General features: G+C 45.0%; 1 protein-coding gene and 1 pseudogene across 6 annotated transcripts; both read left to right on the top strand.

Moving 5' to 3' along the window:
• Positions 1-19,149, top strand: part of LOC129869121 (leucine--tRNA ligase, cytoplasmic-like) — a 41,241-nt pseudogene extending 22,092 nt beyond the window's left edge.
• Positions 19,150-20,306: 1,157 nt separating this feature from the next.
• On the top strand, positions 20,307-23,511 carry plac8l1 (PLAC8 like 1). Of its 6 annotated transcripts, none has more exons than XM_055942032.1 (5): positions 20,307-20,571; positions 20,938-20,987; positions 21,128-21,372; positions 21,745-21,881; positions 22,105-22,619. In XM_055942032.1, the coding sequence occupies exons 1-5, from the start codon at positions 20,425-20,427 to the stop codon at positions 22,210-22,212; spliced, it is 687 nt and encodes a 228-aa protein (XP_055798007.1). In that variant the 5' UTR covers positions 20,307-20,424; the 3' UTR covers positions 22,213-22,619. The 6 variants fall into 6 exon arrangements, with proteins under 6 accessions (XP_055798007.1, XP_055798009.1, XP_055798008.1 ...); XM_055942034.1 differs by lacking the exon at positions 22,105-22,619 and adding an exon at positions 22,634-22,750 and having other exon boundaries at positions 20,311-20,571; XM_055942033.1 differs by lacking the exon at positions 22,105-22,619 and adding an exon at positions 22,631-22,750 and having other exon boundaries at positions 20,311-20,571.
• Positions 23,512-23,998: the final 487 nt, after the last annotated feature.

Here is a 23,998-nt window from a genome sequence, read left to right as displayed (position 1 = left end):
ATGCTAGGCTATGCTAGTCAGCTTTTTTACTGATGAGGATGCTCCCGGATCCGGGATGGTGACCAAGTAGAAGTTAACTTCTTGTTAATCCAGCCGCAGTGTCAGATTTCAAAAGGCTTTAAAGCACACCATGTGATTATCTGAGGACAGCGCCCCGCATATAAAACCATGAAAAACATATTTCAACCAGGCAGGTGCGACATGAAAGTCAGAAATAGCGATATAATGCCTCACCTTTGATGATATTTTTCTGTTGGCACTCAAAAAGGTCCCAGTTACATCACAAATTGTCCTTTTGTTTGATAATGCTGGCGCGCTTCAGTCAATAATCCAACCAGTTTCCCTCCATCAAAATGCATACAAAATGAATCCCAAACATTACTAATAAACTTTTCCAAACAAGTTAAACAATGGTTATAATCAAACCTTGGGTACCCTAATACGTAAATAAACGATACAATTTAAGACGGAGAATCGTTATTGTTTTTACCAGAGGAAAATACCAAAGAACGCGCTCTCATTCACTCGCTTGGAAACACTACAGCCAAAATGGGAACCACCTAGAAAAACTAGAATTTCTGGCAAATTTTTCCAAAAATCTAATAAAAGTGACAGCCATTGAAAACAGTGGTAGGCTGAAAATAGTGGTAGGCTGCTTTTTGTCCTTGGGGTTTCGCCTGCCATATCTGTTTTGTTATACTCACAGACATTATTTTAACCTGTCTAGGATCAGCGTGCCGCTAGCGGCACCCCCCCCCCCCCCCCACTGAAAAACCAGTGCCGCGAAATTCAAAAAAAATATTTTTTTAAAATATTTAACTTTCACACATTAAAGTCCAATACAGCTAATGAAAGACACAGATCTTGTGAATCCAGTCAACATGTCCGATTTTTAAAATGTTTTACAGGGAAGACACAATATGTAAAGATGTACATCTATTACCTAAAAACACATTAGCATAATCCACCATCTTTTATTTGTCCACCAACACCAGTAGCCATCACCAATTCGGCTAAACTAAGATATTTATAGCCCCTAACCAACAAAAAAACTCATTAGATGACAGTCTGATAACATATTTATGGTATGGGATAGGTTTTGTTAGAAAAAAGTGCATATTTCAGGTAGATGGCATAGGTTACAATTGCACCCACCGTCACAAATGGAATAGAAAAACTACTTAGAGCAACGTGTTTACCTACTTACTAATCATCAAACATTTCGTAAAAATACACAGCATACACGAATCGAAAGACACAGATCCTGTGAATACAGACAATATTTCAGATTTTCTAAGTGTCTTACAGCGAAAACACAATAAATCGTTATATTAGCATAGCACATAGCACATAGCAGCCCAGCATTGATTCTAGCCAAAGTGAGCGATAAAAGTCAACATCGCCAAAAGATATGAATTTTTTCACTAACCTTCTCAGAATTCTTCCGATGACACTCCTGTAACATCATATTACACAATCCATATAGAGTTTGATCAAAAATGTTTATATTTAGCCACCAAAATCATGGTTAGACAATGTGAAATGTAGCTCAGCTGGTCAGAAAATGTCCTTGCGCCACTTAGACAGTGATCTACTCTTATACATAAATACTCATAAACGTGACTAAAAAATATAGGGTGGACAGGGATTGATAGACAATTTAATTCTTAATACAATTGCGGAATTACATTTTTTAATTTATCCTTACTTTTCAATACAGTTTGCGCCAAGCGAAGCTACGTCACAAAACATGGCGTCCTAAGCCACTAAAATGTTTCGACAGAAACACGATTTATCATAATAAAAATGTCCTACTTTGAGCTGTTCTTCCATCAGTATCTTGGGCAAAGGATCCTTTCTTGGGAGTAATCGTCTTTTGGTGGAAAGCTGTCCTCTTGCCATGTGGAAATGCCAACTGCGTTCGGGATGAACTGAAAAGCGTGCCCAGCTATTCACATCGTTTCAAAAATAAATGTCCCAAAATCGCACTAAACGGATATAAATTGCTATAAAACGCTTTAAATTAACTACCTTATGATGTTTTTAACTCCTATAACGAGTGAAAAGATGACCGGAGAAATATAACAGGCTTCGCTTGGAACAGGAGAGGGTCGGTGTCCTCCACGCGCGTGACGCACCAAGAAAAGACTTGCTAGCTACAGGGTTTTTTAATTTATAGGGCCTGTGAACGCGCAATCGACCCCATTGGAATCGTCATCACGTAAAGGCATCCAGGGGAAGACGTAAGAAGTGTCCGTATAGTCATAGCAATAACAGTGCCCTTTTAACTGACTTCAGAACAGTGGCCAACATTTCTGAAATCTGACTCCATGTCAGGGAAATTGCTGTAGAATGGGCTCTGTTCCACTTAGAGACAAAATTTCAACTCCTATAGAAACTATAGACTGTTTTCTATCCAATAATAATAATAATATGCATATTGTACGATCAAGGATTTTGTGGGAAGCCGTTTCAAAAATTACCCAATTAGCATAAATAGTCTCAACAGCGCCCCCATCCTCAACAGGTTAACAGTTTTAGAAACTTTAGAGTGTTTTATATCCAAATCGACCAATTATATGCATATCCTAGCTTCTGGGCCTGAGTAACAGGCAGTTTACTTTGGGCACGCTTTCATCCGCACGTGAAAATAGTGCCCCCTACCCAAGAGAGGTTCATCTTAATGTGCAAGTGCTGTAGCCCTTTACACTCATACTTGTATACGTGTTGAAAATGGCAGATTTGGGCACTGAGAAACGCCTAAATTGTAACTCAGTGGCTGTACAGTAACATGCTATAGATGACGTCAGAGCTATGGCTCTACGCTTCACAGCTTTGTATGGGTTTTAACTGACAGCCGTTCTGAACTTGAGCATCTTGCGCGACAAGAAGTTGCCCCCAACCCTCCCATTAATTGGGCAATTTTTGCATTTTGTTTTCTGAGTGAGGGAAATGCTATAAATTAAGAGGACTCAATGTATTTTGAAAGATGAGACATTGAGGATTATAATAAATAACTATTTGATGTCATACAAGCAACCCAAACACCTGTGAGTCCAATTGTTCACTTGACATTACCATATCATAAAACTCATGTCATATGCAATGGCAACGTTTATGATCACTATGTTTGATGTTCATTTACAAGATGACATGGCGTCATACCCTGGGTTGTTCTGAACAGAATCAGCTCATCACCCTGGGTTGTTCTGAACAGAATCAGCCTATCACCCTGGGTTGTTCTGAACAGAATCAGCCCATCACCCTGGGTTGTTCTGAACAGAATCAGCTCATCGCCCTGGGTTGTTCTGAACAGAATCAGATCATCGCCCTGGGTTGTTCTGAACAGAATCAGCTCATCACCCTGGGGTTGTTCTGAACAGAATCAGCCCGTCGCCCTGGGTTGTTCTGAACAGAATCAGCCCATCGCCCTGGGTTGTTCTGAACAGAATCAGCTCATCGCCCTGAGTTGTTCTGAACAGAATCAGCTCATCGCCCTGGGTTGTTCTGAACAGAATCAGCCCATCACCCTGGGTTGTTCTGAACAGAATCAGCCCATCACCCTGGGTTGTTCTGAACAGAATCAGCCCATCACCCTGGGTTGTTCTGAACAGAATCAACCCATCACCCTGGGTTGTTCTGAACAGAATCAGCCCATCACCCTGAGTTGTTCTGAACAGAATCAGCCCATCACCCTGGGTTGTTCTGAACAGAATCAGCTCATCACCCTGGGTTGTTCTGAACAGAATCAGCCCATCACCCTGGGTTGTTCTGAACAGAATCAGCCCATCACCCTGAGTTGTTCTGAACAGAATCAGCCCATCACCCTGGGTTGTTCTGAACAGAATCAGCCCATCACCCTGAGTTGTTCTGAACAGAATCAGCTCATCACCCTGAGTTGTTCTGAACAGAATCAGCCCATCACCCTGGGTTGTTCTGAACAGACTCAGCCCATCGCCCTGGGTTGTTCTGAACAGAATCAGCCTATCTTTGTCTGTTTTGCCGCGTTATATCCACTTGACTGCACTCACGACTCCTTTCCATGGAAAATAATGAAGTCCCTGAATTGCATTGTGAAAGCCTAACAGTGAAATATTGTATTTTCTAACTTAGCTAATCATGTTGGCAATAGAACAGTCTTTCAAATGATGCCCACCTGAACCAGATTGTGATTTGTAATGGACCGTTTTTGGATTGCATAAACCAGTGGTTCCCAAACTTTTTATAGTCCCATACCCCTTCAAACATTCAACCTCCAGCTGCGTACCCCCTCTAGCACCAGGGTCAGCGCACTCTCAAATGTTGTTTTTTTGCCATCGTTGTAAGCCTTCTACACACACACTATACGATACATTTATTAAACATAAGAATGAGTGTGAGTTTTTGTCACAACCCGACTCGTGGGAAGTGACAAAGAGCTCTTATAGGACCAGGGCACAAATAATAATTGAATAATAATCAATCATTTTGCTCTTTATTTAACCGTCTTACATATAAAACTGTATTTGTTCATCGATTGTGAATTGTGAATAACTCACCACAGGTTAATGAGAAGGGTGTGCTTGAAAGGATGCACATAACTCTGCAATGTTGGGTTGTATTGGAGAGAGTCTCAGTCTTAAATCATTTTCCACACACAGTCTGTGCCTGTATTTAGTTTTCATGCTAGTGAGGGCCAAGAATACACTCTCACATAGGTACGTGGTTGCAGAGGGCATCAGTGTCTTAATAGAGCGATTTGCCAAGGCAGGATACTCTGGCAGTGGCTTCTGATTGAATTCAATTTTCACAGAACCGCTTGTTGCAATTTCGATGAGGCTCTCTTGTTCAGATATTGTTATGTGGACTGGAGGCAGGGCATGAAAGGGATAATGAATCCAGTTGTTTGTGTCATCAGTTTCGGGAAAGTACCTGCGTAATTGCACTCCCAAATTACTCAGGTCCTTCGCTATATCACATTTAACATTGTCCGTAAGCTTGAGTTCATTTGCACACAAAAAAATCATACAATGATGGAAAGACCTGTGTGTTGTCCTTGCAACTTCTTAATCATAGCCTCAATTTTGTCCCGCACATTGAATATAGTTGCGGAGAGTCCCTGTAATCCTAGATTCAGATCATTCAGGCAAGAAAAAACATCACCCAGATAGGCCAGTTGTGTGAGAAACTCGTCATCATGCAAGTGGTCAGACAAGTGAAAATTATGGTCAGTAAAGAAAACTTTAAGCTCATCTCTCAATTCAAAGAAACTTGTCAATACTTTTCCCCTTGATAACCAGCGTATGTTGTAAAAGCATTACATGGTCACTGTCCATATCATTGCGTAGTGCAGAAAATACCGGAGAGTTCAGGGGCCTTGCTTTAATTAACAAAGTTAACCATTTTCACTGTAGTGTCCAAAACGTCTTTCAAGCTGTCAGGCATTCCCTTGGCAGCAAGAGCCTCTAGGTGGATAATGCAGTGTACCCAAGTGGTGTCGGGAGCACCTGCTTGCACGCCCGTTACCACTCCACTATGTCACCCCTGTCATGGCTTTTGTGCTATCAGGACAGATACCAACACATCTTGAACACCAAAGTCCAGTACTTTAAAAATATCCTCTCCTGTTGTCCTGGTTTCCAGTGGTTTGCAGAAGAGGATGTATTCCTTAATTGAACCCCCATAAACAAAACGGAGGTATACCAGGAGCTGTGCCAGTCCTGCCAGGAGCTGTGCCAGTCCTGCCACGTCTGTTGACTCATCCAGCTGTAACGCATAGAATTCATTGGCTTGTATGCAATGCAGTAATTGTTTCAAAACATCTCCTACCATGTCACTGATGCGTTGTGGAACAGTGTTGTTTGATGAAGTCATTATCTGTATAGTTTTTTTGGCCTTTTCCCCCAGCATTGTCCCAGCCATATCCGCGGCAGCAGGATGAATGAAGTCCTCCACAATAGTATGGGGCTTGCCTGTCCTAGCCACTCGGTAGCTCACCATATAAGACACTTCTAGCCCCTTCTTATTCATGGTATCTGTTGCTTTATACATGTCTTACAATTCGAAAGTCGTCTTAATTCTCACTCAAAAAACTCCTGTGGCTTATATTTCAAATTGGCATGTTTTGTTTCTAAATGTCTGTGCAAGAGTGAAGGTTTCATCGAGTTGTGAGATAGTACTTTTGCACATATAACACACTGTGGCTGAGGAAAGGCACTACTCCCAATATAAGTGAACCCCAAATAAATGTAGTTCTCATCATATTTGCGCCTCTTCAATGGTCCAACGTCCCTGCCTGTTGTTCGGTGCTTTCCCGGGTAAGTGGGCAGTAGCTCTTCGGCTGCATCAGATTCACAACTGTCAGTATCCATGCTAGCTGGGCTAACAACAAATGTAGAATTACTGATGCTAGCATTGGATGTGCTCGTGGAAGCAGAACAACTTGTGTCGTCGACAGGTGCAGGTGTTGTACTGCTGGTACTTTTTAAATGTGAATCACATTTTTATTTAGCTTACCCCCCGACGGCATTGCGTACCCCAGTTTGGGAATAACTGGCATGAACAACATTAATTGTGTGATGACGGGGATGCATGGTTGTGTTCAAAATATCTACACGTGTGCTTTCTCTAGTTCCCCAATGGCACAGCTAGGAGAGCTCAAAATAGAAGCTTATACAGTTGAAGTCGGGAGTTTACATACACTTAGGTTGGAGTCATTAAAAAGGCTAGGCGTCCCGCTAGCGGGACAACTTCTGGTAAAACTGGAAGGTGTGCAATTTAAATAAATAATCATAATAATTCTGGATATTAAACATTTAGGTACATACAAGTGTCTTATATCGGTTGAAAGCTTAAATTCTTGGTAATCTAACTGCACTGTCCGATTTACTGTAGGCTTTACAGCGAAAGCATGCCATGCGATTGTTTGAGTACGGCGCCCCACATCTAAATATTTTTCCACCGGCACAGGTTTCATAAATTCACAAATAGAGATTAAAAATTCACTTACCTTTTGAAAATCTTCCTTTGATTTGTCATCCAAAGGGTCCCAGCTATAACATGTAGTGTCGTTTTGTTAGATAAAATCCTTCTTTATATCCCAAAAAGTCTGTTTAGTTGGCGCCATCGATTTGAGTAATCCACTCATTCAACGTGACAAGATAGGAATCAAATTTTTTTTCTTCCAACATTTGTTTACAGATAGATTATTTCACTTATAATTCACTGTATCACAATTCCAGTGGGTCAGAAGTTTACATATACTAAGTTGACTGTGCCTTTAAACAGCTTGGAAAATTCCACAAAATGATGTCATGGCTTTAGAAGCTTCTGATAGACGAATTTACATAATTTGAGTCCATTGGAGGTGTATCTGTGGATGTACTTCAAGGCCTTCCTTCAAACTCAGTGCCTCTTTGCTTGACATCATGGGAAAATCTAAATATATCAGCCAAGACCTCAGAAAATAAATTGTAGACCTCCACAAGTCCGGTTCATCCTTGGGAGCAATTTCCAAATGCCTGAAGGTACCACGTTCATCTGTACAAACAACAGTACGCAAGTATAAACACCATGGGACCACGCAGCTGTCATACCGCTCAGGATGGAAACGCGTTCTGTCTCCTAGAGATGAACGTACTTCAGTACAAAAAGTGCAAATCAATCCCAGAACAACAGCAAAGCACCTTGTGAAGATGCTGGAAGAAACAGGTACCCTTTTTTTGACCCCAAACACACTTCCAAAGTGGTGGCAAAATGTCTTAAGGACAACAATGTCAAGGTATTGGAGTGGCCATCACAAAGCCCTAACCTCAATCCTATTGAACATTTGTGGGCAGATCTGAAAAAGCGTGTACGAGCAAGGAGGCCTACAAACCTGACTCAGTTACACCAGCTCTGTCAGGAGAAATGAGCCAACATTCACCCAACTTATTTTGGGAAGCTTGTGGAAGGCTACCTGAAATGTTTGACCCAAGTTAAACAATTTAAAGGTAATGCTACCAAATACTAATTGAGTGTATGTAAACTTCTGACTGTAAGGGCTGTCTCTCTCCTCATCCTCGGACGAGGAGAGGAGAGAAGGATCATCAGACCAAAATGCAGCATTTGGGAAATAAGCCATCTTTTATTTCAATACGACGATGGCAACACGAAAAACAAAACACTTTCAAATTTACAAAACAAGAAAACGACGTCGACGAAACCTGAACATAAACTTACATAACTACACGTAAACTCACGGACAGGAAACAGACGACATCAAAATAAACGAACAGCCAAACAGTCCCGTATGGTACATACATTCGACGACACAGGAGACAATCACCCACAAACAAACAGTGAGAACACCCTACCTAAATATGACTCTTAATTAGAGGAGAACGCAAAACACCTGCCTCTAATTAAGAGCCATACCAGGCAACCAAAACCAACATAGAAACAGATAACATAGACTGCCCACCCAAAACACATGCCCTGACCTAAACACATACAAAAACAACATAAAACAGGTCAGGACCGTTACAGAACCCCCCCCTCAAGGTGCGAACGCCGGGCGCACCAGCACAAAGTCCAGGGGAGGGTCTGGGTGGGCAGTTGACCACGGTGGTGGCTCCGGCTCTGGACGCTGTCCCCACACCACCATAGTCACTCCCCGCTTCTGTCTTCCCCTCCCAATGACCACCCTAAAACTAACATCCCCTAAATGAATGGCCAGCACCGGGAGAAGGGGCAGCACCGGGACAAGGGGCAGCACCGGGACAAGGGGCAGCACCGGGACAAGGGGCAGCACCGGGACAAGGGGCAGCACCGGGACAAGGGGCAGCACCGGGACAAGGGGCAGCACCGGGACAAGGGGCAGCACCAGGATAAAGACCAGCACCGGTACAAGGGGCAGCACCGGGACAAGGGGCAGCACCGGGACAAGGGGCAGCACCGGGACAAGGGGCAGCACCGGGACAAGGGGCAGCACCGGGACAAGGGGCAGCACCGGGACAAGGGGCAGGTCCCGGCTGATATACTCAGGCAGATCCTGACTGAACGGCTCTCGACGCTCATGGCTGGCTGACGGCTCTCGACGCTCATGGCGGGCTGACGGCTCTCGACGCTCATGGCGGGCTGACGGCTCTCGACGCTCATGGCGGGCTGACGGCTCTCGACGCTCATGGCGGGCTGACGGCTCTCGACGCTCATGGCGGGCTGACGGCTCTCGACGCTCATGGCGGGCTGACGGCTCTCGACGCTCATGGCGGGCTGACGGCTCTCGACGCTCATGGCGGGCTGACGGCTCTCGACGCTCATGGCGGGCTGACGGCTCTCGACGCTCATGGCGGGCTGACGGCTCTCGACGCTCATGGCTCGCTGGCGGCTCTCGACGCTCATGGCTCGCTGGCGGCTCTGGCTGCTCATGGCTCGCTGGCGGCTCTGGCAGATCCTGTCTGGTTGGCGGCTCTGGCAGATCCTGTCTGGTTGGCGGCTCTGGCAGATCCTGTCTGGTTGGCGGCTCTGGCAGATCCTGTCTGGCGGGCGGCTCTAGCGGCTCCTGTCTGGCGGGCGGCTCTAGCGGCTCCTGTCTGGCGGGCGGCTCTGTAGGCTCATGGCAGACGGGCGGCTTTGCAGGCTCATGGCAGACGGGCGGCTTTGCAGGCTCATGGCAGACGGGCGGCTTTGCAGGCTCATGGCAGACGGGCGGCTCAGATGGCGCTGGGGAGACGGATGGCTCAGATGGCGCTGGGGAGACGGATGGCTCTGGCCGGATACGGCGCACTGTAGACCTGGTGCGTGGTGCCGGAACTGGAGGCACCGGGCTAAGGATAAGCACCTTCCTACTAGTGCGGGGAGCAGGGACAGGGCACACTGTACTCTCAAAGCCCACTCTATACCTGATGCGAGGTACCGGCACTGGTGACACCGGGCTGAGGACAAGCACATCAGGATTAGTAGGGGGAGAAGATACAGTGTGTACAGGGCTCTGGAGACGCACAGGAGGCTTTGTGCGTGGTGCCGGAACTGGAGGCACCGAACTGGATACACGCACTACAGAGAGAGTGCGTGGAGGAGGAACTGGGCTCAGGAGACGCACTGGTAGCCTAGTGCGTAGTATAGGCACTGTAGGTACTAGGCTGGGGCGGGGAGGTGGCGCCGGAAATACCGGACCGTGGAGGCGTACTGGCACTCTTGAGCATTGAGCCTGCCCAACCCTACCTGGTTGAATGCTCCCGGTCACCCAACCAGTGCGGGGAGGTGGAATAACCCGCACCGGCCTATGTAGGCGAACCGGGGAAACCATGCGTAAGGCAGGTGCCATGTATGCCGGCCCGAGGAGACGCACTGGAGACCAGACAAGTTGAGCCGGCCTCATGACACCTGGCTCAATACCCCATCTAGCCCTGCCAGTGCGGGGAGGTGGAATAACCCGCACTGGGCTAAACACTCGTACAGGAGACACCGTGCGCTCTACTGCGTAACACGGCGCCTGCCCGTACTCCCGCTCTCCACGGTAAGCCTGGGAAGTGGGCGCAGGTCTCCTACCTGCCCTTGGCCCACTACCTCTAACCCCCCCCCCCCAAGAAATTTTTGGGTGTTACTTACGGGCTTTTTGGGCTTCCGTGCCAGACGCGTTCCCTCATAACTCCAGTTCCTCTCTCCGGTAGCCTCTACTCTCCTCAGTGCCTCCAGCTCAGCTTTGGGACGGCTATATTCTCCCTGCTGTGCCCATGGACCTCTCCCGTCCAATATTTCGTCCCAAGTCCAGGAGTCCTTGTTGCCCTGTCGAGCTTTCCCTTGCCGCTTGGTCCTAATTTGGTGGGTGATTCTGTAAGGGCTGTCTCTCTCCTCATCCTCGGACGAGGAGAGGAGAGAAGGATCATCAGACCAAAATGCAGCATTTGGGAAATAAGCCATCTTTTATTTCAATACGACGATGGCAACACGAAAAACAAAACACTTTCAAATTTACAAAACAAGAAAACGACGTCGACGAAACCTGAACATAAACTTACATAACTACACGTAAACTCACGGACAGGAAACAGACGACATCAAAATAAACGAACAGCCAAACAGTCCCGTATGGTACATACATTCGACGACACAGGAGACAATCACCCACAAACAAACAGTGAGAACACCCTACCTAAATATGACTCTTAATTAGAGGAGAACGCAAAACACCTGCCTCTAATTAAGAGCCATACCAGGCAACCAAAACCAACATAGAAACAGATAACATAGACTGCCCACCCAAAACACATGCCCTGACCTAAACACATACAAAAACAACATAAAACAGGTCAGGACCGTTACACTGACCCACTGGGAATGTGATGAAGGAAATTAAAGCTGAAATAAATCATTGTCTCTATTATTAATCTGACATTTCACATTCTTAAAATAAAGTGGTGATCCTAACTGGCCTAAAACAGGGAATGTTTTCCTTTGATTAAATGTCAGGAATTGTGAAAAACTGAGTTTAAACTGTAGTTGAAAGTGCACTGAAATTACTTAGGAATTGTGCACACTTTGGAGAGGTGTGTGGCCACTTGGAGACACCAGTAGTCCTCTCACTTGTAATTTTTTGTCTTATGTTGCACTTAAACCACATTTTCCCGGATTTTTTCTTCCTTTTCTTCTTACATTCTTATCATGTTACTGAATGTATCCAGAGTATTTTCTGATTTCGTTGTCAACAAATGCGGGCGAAAAGTACAATACATTGAAAATGCACACCAAATCAACAGTGTTTTGTTTGGATGTAGTCTGGTGAACTTCTGTGTCTAATAATTTCCCCATAATCTCCAAATTGTTCCCTTTCAATTGCTACCAGGGTCATGCCTATGCTTTCATATTTCTTCTGTAAGAAACATTTCAAATTAGCTCTATCCATCTAGGCCAATTCCCCACGAGTATAAAGGGTTAATGGAGCTGAACTAAGTTTGAAATGTACCTTTGTGGTCAATGTTGATGAATAGCTTAATTGTTAGATGGGACATAATGGTCCTGCGGAATCCTCTCCCTTTCACACAGCACAGTGAGACAGAAAACAAGTCTCTTCATTAAACCCTGAAAATACCAAGCAGCCTTGGATACAGGCATATGTCACTAAGTTGTAAAGCAATTACCCAATGGTGACATTTAGGTCTTATTGTATTCTAATGTTATCACAGAGACCAACGAGTTCTCAGTCAAGTGGCTGCAGTCCTAGACAGAAGTTAAAATGCTACTCTGATTTTGTAGCCTATCTTGTGTACATCTCCATAGATGGTTCCATATGTAATTCTATGGCGAGGAGTATATTGACAACGTGACGCTGTATTCTGCCAGCCTTGACAGATGGCTCTTCAGTCACTGTCTATATTTTTTGGTGCATGTAGTAAAGAGAAATAATTTTTTCCATAGAAAACATAAACACGGCTATTACACATCCCCTATGAGTAGGATAGTTGGTAACAGTCAGTGAAAACAGCTCTTCTTCAAAGAGACCTATTTACAGACCATTAGCCTAGCTGTAGCTTTCTGTCATAGGGACTAGACAGCATCTTTAATGTATGGCTCACACACCCCCCACTACTCATCTGAGAAGAGAGAAAAACGAACGTGGCGGCAGTGTCCCGTGTGGTAACTAGAAGAGAGTCGACAGCTGTCATGTTAAATGAGTTCACGGATGCCCAGCTCCACTTGGCACTGAGACTAGTTCACACAGTAGCTCTTAGAGGGGGGACAATGAATACGCATCCTCCAGATAGGTTTAATATCTTATATAACACAGTAGACTTGGCAGCATTAACTAGAGAGTGACATTTCTCAGTCATGTCATGTTGCCCAGGTGCTAATGGACGTCTGGCTGGGTCAGGACTTCCTGCTCTGATGAGCATCACAGCCAGGCTAACACTACTGCTGTGCTAGCAAGCTGCAGACTGACTGATCTCTCTATTGTCTGTCTGTTTCTCTGTCTGTTACTCCGTCTCCCTCCCTCCCTTTACAGAAGGGCGACGTGAAACCCCCGGCCAAGCCCTTCTACTACACCATCTACGTGGCCAAGACATACCCCTCCTGGCAGCACAATGCCTTCTCTCTGCTGGGAAAACACTACAAGGCAAGTACTAACCCCCAGGAATCTGCTTGGTTGGGAATCAGACCAGGAAGACCGAGTGAGCCTATGAACTTGACTCTATGTCCCAAATAGCACTATATAGGGAATAGGGTGCTATAGGACTCTGGTCAAAAGTAGTGCACAATGGCTGCATTTATTGCTGTGCTTATTTTGCCCAATTATTGACTAAAGAGCTGATCTGATTGGTCAATGTCAGAATTTGGCTGCCGGTGTAAATAGAGTGTAGAATAGAGTGCCATTTGAGACACAGAAATAGATTGTTCTGAAACGTATCTGCATTTCAGCTTGTCCCTCCTGTTGTTTTGGGGAGGAGTGGCTGCAGAATATAGAGACCCTACTGTGAGCTGTGATCCGCCCACAGGCTGAGAAAGTCGCTATGCTGCTGTGGGCCTGGAATATAGACTGACACTCCCATGTGTAGTGTGTGTGTGTGCGTGTGGGGGGGGGGGGGGGGGGGGGGGGGTGTTGTTGTTCTTCCCTGGATGTGTGTTCTCAGAGCAACAAGGGCGCACTGCCTGATACCAAGGTCATTGCCATGGAGCTGGGCGCCCTGCCGGAGCTGTAGAAACAGATGGAGAGAGTTATACTGTTCCTTGCTGTGATCAAGGTGAGGGTGAGGACAGGAGAGTTGGCCCCTCTCCACCCCCCAGGGCCCTGGTCTGTCTCTGTGGTGGGGGCCAGGGCCTCACTATAACACGGCCCTTGGCTGACCTCTGTTAGGCTCGCTGCATTCTTTTGAAAAACATATATTGCTCTGTACAGTTGGTAAGCACATTGAGGACATTGTTTCCGTCATTAGATCACTTGTATTTCTACAGTCCATATTCACTACCGGGCCAGCACAACCCATATTCACTACCGGGCCAGCACAACCCATATTCACTACCGGGCCAGCACAACCCATATTCACTACCGGGCCAGCACAACCCATATTCACTACCGGGCCAGCACAACCCATATTCACTACCGGGCCAGCACAACCTATATTCACTACCGGGCCAGCACAACCCATATTCACTACCGGGCCAGCACAACCCATATTCACTACCGGGCCAGCACAACCTATATCCACTACCGGGCCAGCACAACCCATATTGACTACACAGGCCAGCACAACCTATATCCACTACCGGGCCAGCACAACCCATATTGACTACACAGGCCAGCACAACCCATATTCACTACCGGGCCAGCACAACCCATATTCACTACCGGGCCAGGGCAACCCATATTCACTACCGGGCCAGGGCAACCCATATTCACTACCGGGCCAGCGCAACCCATATTCACTACCGGGCAAGCACGACCCATATTCACTACCGGGGCAGCGCAACCCATATTGACTACCGGACCAGCGCGACCCATATTCACTACCGGGCCAGCGCGACCCATATTCACTACCGGGGCAGCACGACCCATATTCACTACCGGGGCAGCACAACCCATATTCACTACCGGGCCAGCGCGACCCATATTCACTACCGGGCCAGCACGACCCATATTCACTACCGGGCCAGCACAACCCATATTCACTACGGGGCCAGCACCACAGTGATCAATATTGGATAGCCTTTCTCAGTCGTTCAGAGCTTAGCATGGGTATTGCTAGAGGTATGACTGCAACAAAGTGATCAAATATCCAACAAACAATATATTCCAAGCCAGATGATTGCCTGTATTGGGACTGTAAAACCCTACTGTATAGGTCCAATCTATGGCTCTTAGGCCAATGTGGGTGTGTGGGTAAAAACTATTGGTCTCTAAAGCAGGAGAAATGGCGGACCATGTAAAACTGTTGGTCACTAATTCCGGCTAGAAAGACCACGTAAAAATGTTTGGCTGGTATGCCCTCACCCGTCTGAGTGGTCGGCTGTGAATGCCCTCACCCGTCTGAGTGGTCGGCTGTGAATGCCCTCACCCGTCTGAGTGGTCGGCTGTGAATGCCCTCACCCGTCTGAGTGGTCGGCTGTGAATGCCCTCACCCGTCTGAGTGGTCGGCTGTGAATGCCCCCACCCGTCTGAGTGGTCGGCTGTGAATGCCCTCACCCGTCTGAGTGGTCGGCTGTGAATGCCCTCACCCGTCTGAGTGGTCGGCTGTGAATGCCCTCACCCGTCTGAGTGGTCGGCTGTGAATGCCCTCAGTGGTCGGCTGTGAATGCCCTCACCCATCTGAGTGGTCGGCTGTGAATGCCCTCAGTGGTCGGCTGTGAATGCCCTCACCCGTCTGAGTGGTCGGCTGTGAATGCCCTCACCCGTCTGAGTGGTCGGCTGTGAATGCCCTCACCCGTCTGAGTGGTCGGCTGTGAATGCCCTCACCCGTCTGAGTGGTCGGCTGTGAATGCCCTCACCCGCTATATAGTTATTGGTTTGGTTTGGCCCACTGTGGTGCTGTTCGGTCAGAACATGATGTTGAGGCCCTTCACTGTACTCTTGAAAGTCACTGCCAAATTACACACAGACACAGCTGTTTCCATTTGAAGATGTTTATATGATTTTGGTAATCCGAATGACTTGGAAATCGTATTGTTGTGGTTCTATAAGTAAAATATATGCACACATTTAAACAGTAAGGGTTATCACTATGAAATATACATATATGTACATTAATAAATGACAAATGGCAGTACACTTACAACATGTCTATAAAGGGCTATAAACACAGCATCAATATAAACATAGACTTAAACATTCACCTCTTGGAGAGAGAGATAAACAAATAACTTGGATTGACAAAGGGTCAATATTTATGACACCCTCTCTCTGGCAGGCTGAGCTCTTATCAGATCTGTCTTGGCACCACAGGGTCGCACGAGCAAGCTCCAAGAACCCTCTGGGATGACTCTAGAAGCTCGCCCATGACAGCACAATAAAACACTGAAATAAAAGCCACTATGAAAAACACTGTGGTAGCGTGTGCATGCAAAATACTATGTTTACCAATACAACAATTAATTTTTTAAATTTTATTTCACCTTTATTTAACCAGGTAGGCCAATTGAGAACAAGTTCTCATTTACAACTGCGACCTGGCCAAGATAAAGCAAAGCAGTGCGACAAAAACAACCACACAGAGTTACACATAAAGAAACGTACAGTCAATAACACATTAGAAAAATCTATGTACAGTGTGCGCAAATGTTGTAAGATTAGGGAGGTAAGGCAATAAATAGGCCAAAGAGGCGAAATAATTACAATTTAGCATTAACACTGGAGTGGTAGATGTGCAGATGATGATGTGTAAGTAGAGATACTGGTGTGCAAAAGAGAGAAAAAACAAATGACCTACTTCTGCAAAAGTACTTGTGCAACTAATGGAATAATACCGGTTATGGCTGTAGGGAATAATAATAATAATAATAATAATAATACTACATAGATAATAAACAATACGCAGAGCTGTATTGGCAACTCTAACATTAATGAGAGAAGTAACAGCCATACAGTAGAACATATGGCTGAAACTTATCAAAGTAACAGGAAGTCAGTAGTGGTAATTACCTATTATTACACAGCATGTAAAACACCCAATAACCCCCCCCCCCCCCCCCTCCATCGTAACTTACAGTTTGATGCACAACATTTAGACATTGGTGTTAATGTCGACAATAAAAAAGTGCTGAGAAATGTATGTCTTCTTCCTTCGGACGATGATAACACTCTGACCTGAGTGGGCGGGTGCAGTGCTCCTGGAAAACATAGTTTGACAAACTCTCTGGAAGTAGCTACACCTAACACTCTTCCCCCACTTTCTCTCAGCAGTGCATGTTTCATGGAATGAGTTGTGAAGGATATGCTCTACAACCTGTTATTCATTCTCTTAACTCCGCCCCCTGGTAATCTCTGAAACATCTATCAAGCGTTTCCTTTTTTTTACATTCCTTCTCCCAATTGACAGTTTTCAGTTTGACTTTCAGTTTGTCCTCCACCTCCAGAGTTGAATGCAGCTATTTTCTATCTGCTTAAGAGCACAATTGTCCATCTATACAGCCCGATGTGTTTTATTTATCTCGCCTATGTTCCACCTCATTCATTATCCAAGCTAATTCCCCAATACAGATGCTGACTTGATTAGTTCTGTAATATTATACCATGGCTCTATGCTTTCTCTGGAAAATAATGCAACTCCGTGGAAGGTTGGCGGCACTCCGCTACAACATCTTGGAACACACTTTCCACGTCGTTCATTATTTACCATAGAATGCATAGCCCCTCGTTGATTATCCCTTACATAACTCCCATAGCGACCATAGTGATTCAGCCAGCCTGTGATGTTTATTTGGGGCATTTGATAGCACACCAGGGCTGTCTAACAAACTGTATCTAGTTTCTAACACCCTCTCTAACCAGTCTTAATTATACTGAAACAACAACAGTTGCCTTGAATGTGTAATGTGGGTAACTTTTCTGCAGTGCCAATCGCATGAGGATTTCAGGCTAATGCCAACCATCTCCCCTGTTCCCCACAGTATGAATTCACAACGCTTCAAACACTCTGCATGTCACACTGGCCCTATCAAATATTAAACTACTGTGTTAATGGTTTCTCCCTCAATCTTTCTCCTTATCTCTCTCTCCCTCTCCTCCCTCTCCTCCCGGTCCTACCTCTCCTCCTCACCTCTCCTCCTCCTCCTCCTCCTCCTTTTTCTTCTTCTTCTTCTTCTTCTTCTTCTTCTTCTTCTTCTTCTTCTTCTTCTTCTTCTTCTTCTTCTTCTTCTTCTTCTTCTTCTTCTTCTTCTTCTTCTTCTTCTTCTTCTCCCCAGCTTGATCAGATAGATGCTGTGTTCACATCAGAGAGATGACAAAATAAAGGAGGACTGTTGCCTTGGGAAACCGTTCAGTGTCTTCAGATCCGAGGTAGATGGACAGACACATCCTTTTGTTTGAGCTGCCATTCTGCCACAAAGACCCGCCTGTCAGTTGTTTCACTAGTTTGTATTTCTGCTTGATCAGCCCCCCACACAGAGAAACAGACAGGGCATTTTAGATGCTATTAGAATCATTATAGTAACAGCAACATAATTTCCAGAGAGACCTCTTTATTATTCATTATTTTATCTTAAAAACACTGATACCACTAAACGTGTTCAATCAGTCCATGTTAAATGTTTACTTAAACATTTTGAAAGCGATGATAAATAATAACTTGACACAACATATTATTTATGACAACATGTATGTCTGTCTGTGAAATGATTTGAACACTTTATGAATTATGAGTATAGTTCAGACCAGTGAGCTGGTTGTGTCTCCTAGCTTGGTGTTCCTGGTCAACCCCCATCCATCCAATGGTCTGTTTACCATCACCATCACCATCCGACAGGGCGACAGCAGAGACGGCATCATCCGCAGACTATCCAAAGCCATCGGGCTAATTAAAGGTATGTTTCTAAGCACCTAAAGACATTGCGACTTCAACGCTTTCCTATTGATAGCTTATAATTTAACCATATTTGATCATGTTTTTTGAATTGCCTGCCTTGGCCTGTTGCCATTCCCTTAATTAAATGTAAAAGTTAGTTTTACTGAGGGTGAGGGTTTACTGAGGGTTGTCCTTAAGATGTACAAATAGTTTATGTCTAGTAGTCTTTTAGATGAGTGCTCTGCTCTTAGTTTTCACACAGTAACTTTTGATCATACAATTAGCAGAATGATGTTGTTTTAGGCTGCAGTTCAACACACGTCCCCTGTTATGTCCTGCAGACCTGACTGAAGTGAGGCATCTACAAGGTTATTGTTGTTTAACCCTGCAATGTAACCATGGTGCCTGACCTCCTACATGTCCCCTCGGTCCCCATGCAGACCTGTCCAAAGTGGAGCTGATGCGCTTTGAGGACCCGGTCCTGGGGCCTCGCCAGGTGCCCGTCCTGGGGAGGGAGGAGCAGGGTAAACTGCCCATCTCTGACAAGTCTTCCTTCAGCATCAGCCTGGCCGACAGGAAGGTCCTCATGACAGACAATGGCATCAGCGTGGATATAGGAGACACCCTGGTTTACCTGATACAATAGTACAGGTCTGGGGCCTGTTTTAAGACTTCTATCACTGGTCTGACAAGGGCTCACCTAGTCTCATAGATATCAGTGATTACCTTCTAAGAAGGTAGGAAGGTTGCATGTTAACAGTATTTGAACAGGGCCCTGCTCTCTGTGTAGAGGGGTGGGACTGAACAGCTGGGGCTGTAGCAGAATGACAAGACACTATTTTCCTGCTGAGTCTGAGGTCTATGTACAGTAGATAACATGCACCGCTCTGTGACGTATAGCCAGGCTGTCAGAATGTGTGCGTACTGGTAGCAAAGTCAGGTGCAGGAGAGCAGAGATTTGTGAACAGGTGCACACTTTATTTAGGCAAAAGTGCAAAACAGTCACAAGAATTATGTTTAACAATAAACGTCTTAGTGAAAAATAACCCGGAAAAACAAGCCAGTCTGGCGCGTCAACAATACACACGTAACGCAAACAATCTTTCACAAAGACATGATGGGGAACAGAGGAATAAATACATGTAGTGTGATTGGGGAATGAAAACCAGGTGTGCAGGGAACAAGACAAAACAAATGGATACATGAAAAATGGAGCGACGATGGCTAGAAAGCCGGCGACGTCGTCCTCCGAACGCAGCCCGAACAAGGAGAGTTGTTCGGGCAGCAGGCACAGGCACAAGTCTTGCCTTGTGTAAATAGAATGTGTACCTTCGTCCTCTCATCTTATGTGACATTAAATGTAATTATGTTGTTTCAGAGGCTCAGTGTCTGCCATTATGTGCTAAAGTACGGAGGGAATAAAGCTTCTCTTGAGCATACCTGTACAGCCCTCTGCCTACAGTCTCTTTCCACTAGATACAAGCCATATATTTTGTATTCATATGTTGAGGGGTTCAAGGCAAAGGTGTCTTCTGAACATCTCTTCAGCAGTAATTATATGTCCAGTAACTACCGTATACAATTAATCCAATCCAAACAATTTCCACAAATGTGTCAACAAAACAAAAAATATTCTGGCATAATTGTCAGAGATTGAATAAACACATTTTTATGTATTTGGGTGGTGCATTTCATTCTTTTCATTCATGTTGCGACATACGGCCACATTAGACTCCATCTGCAGTGGTCTTCTAGGTTACCAGTTTGGCGTGAATCACATGAAAAACATCTCTACAATGGACTGTAGCCAATCTACTGGCAGCATGAGCACCGCTAATTAAATCCCCCTTGGAAATCAGTCATGCAGTTGAAACACAGTCTGCCTCTGTTTCTATAAACACTACACAATAGATGTTCTGCTTTTTGCTCTCACTCAGCAGGAAATGTCCTCGGCTGTTCAGAGAAACCGGTTGAGATGTTTCTTATTTTACCACAAGCCTCCCCCAGCCGATTCTCATACCAACACTGTGCACCAAAAAGCAGAAGTGATCAGGAGGAATGTGTGACAGCTCACTTGTGTCCAGGACTAAGCGGTAACACGTTGCTGTTGTCTGTGATTCGGGTAAGTGTTGCCTTTTAATTTTACAAGGATTTTCTCGTTGTCACTGCTGCCCGTTTATGCATGTGTTGGGAGTATGAACTTACTGATCCGCTGGCTTGCCTTGGCCTTGGCCCCATACACTGAGGAAATGTGGCATTTGCACTTTGAATTAGAGGCTCCATTCCAGACAGTCTTGAACAGGCCGGCTCTGTCCTTGTTTGCTGTGGCGGCGCACATGCTGTACTAAGAGGGTGTTATGAGCCCCTAGAAGAGGAGGTCCAACATGTCTTATCTTCCCAGAGCAGCCGCTGAGCTCCAGCCCTCTCTGGAGTAGTACACCCAGTCTCAGTGGGAAACTCAACCAGTCTCCCCTTCCTTCCCTGGCAGGGAGCAGCCGTCAGCATGGAGGACACCACAGCCATAGTCACCACAGACCAGTAAGTGTTAGGCCTTTATCAGAAGAGATCCCCATTGTTGGGTGTAATGAATCATTCCAACATGTTCTTAAGCCGCATTGCAACACAGCTAAGCCTACATTCATTTCTACATTTTATAGTTCCTTTTTTGTTTATCTCAGTTGTGCACCAGTCACCAAAGCTGCAAAGCATCAGGCCCCAGGTGATGAGGAGGACGAGGAAGCCGGGGGCTGGGACATAGGAACAGAAAGCTGGAACACACAGAGTGCCGCTTCTGCTGTGATGAAACTCCCTGTGCTCACGCAGCCTGGCCTGGGGGTAACCACGACAACAGTGACCACCATCACTCAGACGGGAGGGGACTGGAGCAGCAGTCTGTTCAACGTGTGTGGAGACAGGAGCACATGTGAGGCAGACACAGCATTGGGCTTATTACACTGCATTGTACACACTCAAGAGTAAAAGTCACAGTTGCCGGTTTGAGTGACTGAAATAGTCAGATGGTGGATGGCTATACTGCTATCTTACATGCTTACGCTCTACCTATGTTAATTATGGACATTCAATGTTACCCAATGTTAAAGAGAGGATACTTCGTAAAGATGACGATGCTCTTGCATAATACCATATCAATCTACAATACTCTGTAGGGTTGCAAAACATGTATTCAAATTGGAAACGTTTTCCGTAACCAACTGCTACTATCTTGTGGGAAATAACATTGCACTAAACCTAGTAGAGTTTTTCCTAAGCCCTGTATCGCTCTCGTTTTTCCCAGGTCTCTTAGGGGTCTTTGTGCCCTGTTGCTTGGACCTGAGTCTGGCCCACCAGTACGGGGAGTGTCTGTGTCTGCCCCTGCTCCCTGGCTCCACATTCGCCATGCGGGTGGGCATCAGGGAGAGATACAAGATACAGGTGAGGATTGTTACGGAATAATGATGGGGGTTAATGGGTATTATTAGAATCCATTAACGACCCACTGGTGTCATGGGGACCAAAGCAGTGTTCTCTCACAGAGCAATTCGGTATCACAATTTATTTCAAGAGATGTAGGTTGCACATCATGTACAACAAATTATTGTACAACAAATTATGTGTCACTCACTCCCTCACATATACTTTCCTCCTGTCTACGCAGCTGTGGCTGTACACCATATTTTATTTTGTATTGCATGCGGTGGGAAATGTGTTTCTGATTTGTAACGTAAAGACTCATTCTGATTTGTTACGTAAAGACTCATTCTGATTTGTAAAGTAACGACTCATTCTGATTTGTAAAGTAACGACTCATTCTGATTTCTAAAGTAACGACTCATTCTGATTTGTAAAGTAACGACTCATTCTGATTTGTAAAGTAACGACTCATTCTGATTTGTAAAGTAACGACTCATTCTGATTTGTAAAGTAACGACTCATTCTGATTTGTTATGTAAAGACTCGTTCTGATTTGTTATGTAAAGACACATTCTGATTTTTTATGTAAAGACACATTCTGATTTGTAAAGTAACGACTCATTCTGATTTGTAAAGTAACGACTCATTCTGATTTGTAAAGTAACGACTCATTCTGATTTGTTACGTAAAGACACATTCTGATTTGTTATGTAAAGACACATTCAGATTTGTTATGTAAAGACACATTCAGATTTTTTTATGTATTTCAGCAGCCAGGCTTCAGATAGAAATAAAGACCCCTGCCTGAGACCAGATGTGAACTTTCCCCTGGTGTGTGTGTGTGTGTGTGTGTGTGTGTGTGTGTGTGTGTGTGTGTGTGTGTGTTCGTGCGCGCGCAGGGCAGCGTCTGTGAGGACTGGACTACAGTGTATTGCTGCTACCCCCTGGCCATCTGTCAGATGATCCGAGAGATGAAGAGGAGGATGAAGAGCCAAACCTACAAGGTATCCACTGCACTAGAGTGCTCCTGACAACATGGCTGTCTGTGTGCTAGATTCATTCATCCAGGCCAGGACCACATCTTATTCATATTACAATATGCATGATCTAACCTTGGTACCTATAGCAAACTTGGCTTGTGTATAGAACCTTCAGAGGCTCATGTCATTTCATTTGTGCATCACTGATGTCTGCATATTACTATGTCACAGATGGATGGATGATTACTATGTCACAGATGGATGGATGATTACTATGTCACAGATGGATGGATGATTACTATTACAGATTACTTTGTCACATCCGTCTAGATGGTGATTATTACAGGTCTCTGTGGGGGTCATCATACTACAGGTGCCCGTTTGGTGTCTTATGAGAGCCCTCGTGATCATTCTAGGGTTTCTGAGGACATCCCTGTTAAAGATGAGTCGGGCATATGTAAAGTAAAGTTGTTTAAGTTAAGAATTAAGTTCAGAATGTATTTGGGGATGGGGACTTGGAGTAGGCTTAGTATTTGAGCCTATGTTGGATGTGGAACATCAGTGATACTTTACCAGACAATGTTTCATAAATGTTTGTAAAGTAAAATAAAATTCCTAACCAATTGTATGAAACAGTCCATGTAGGCTAAGCCATTAAATAATAAAACCTATTTGTTTTATTATTGTATTATTCTTTTCCTGACCTTACCCTGCGGCTGACAATCACGGTAAGCTAATTTTGCACGTCCCTCTCTGAACCGCAAATGCCAACCAACACCAAGCCGGGATGTATCCAAAGGCTGAATATGCAATTTGTTAACAGCTGTTTATTGCTTAATTCAGCATTATACATCAAATACGGAACACAGTTTTTTAAAAGTCCATGCTAGAAGCACATTGATCCAACTGAGTGAGTTCATAAGAGGTAGTGTGAGTTTCCAACAATCCTTCACATTTAATCTCCCTGTTGTAGAACAGCAGTCCTTGCTTGAACCCTTGACCCCTGACCTTTGTATGCTGTATGATCCCAGATGAAATATGCATGAATGACAACCTGTGAAGAGGGTGGCTAGCTAGGAACATGGTGATAGTAGCTTGATGATAGTAGCATGCTAGCTAATACAGTATTATAATTTCATCAGAATTTATCCTCTAATA

This window comes from Salvelinus fontinalis, chromosome 13 (genome assembly GCF_029448725.1).
Source record: "Salvelinus fontinalis isolate EN_2023a chromosome 13, ASM2944872v1, whole genome shotgun sequence".
Classification (NCBI taxonomy): Eukaryota; Metazoa; Chordata; class Actinopteri; order Salmoniformes; family Salmonidae; genus Salvelinus; species Salvelinus fontinalis.
The sequence above is the reverse complement of the archived record's forward strand: the minus strand, read 5'-3'. Positions and strand labels throughout refer to the sequence as shown.

Bases quoted from the DNA above. Each gene is read 5' to 3' on its own strand.
- plac8l1 (XM_055942031.1), top strand. From the start codon at position 20,425: ATGTTTCTTATTTTACCACAAGCCTCCCCCAGCCGATTCTCATACCAA. The intron at 20,572-20,937 runs GTAAGTGTTGCC...CTTCCCTGGCAG, and splicing joins TGCTGTTGTCTGTGATTCGG to GGAGCAGCCGTCAGCATGGA. The intron at 21,373-21,744 runs GTGAGGCAGACA...CGTTTTTCCCAG, and splicing joins GTGTGGAGACAGGAGCACAT to GTCTCTTAGGGGTCTTTGTG.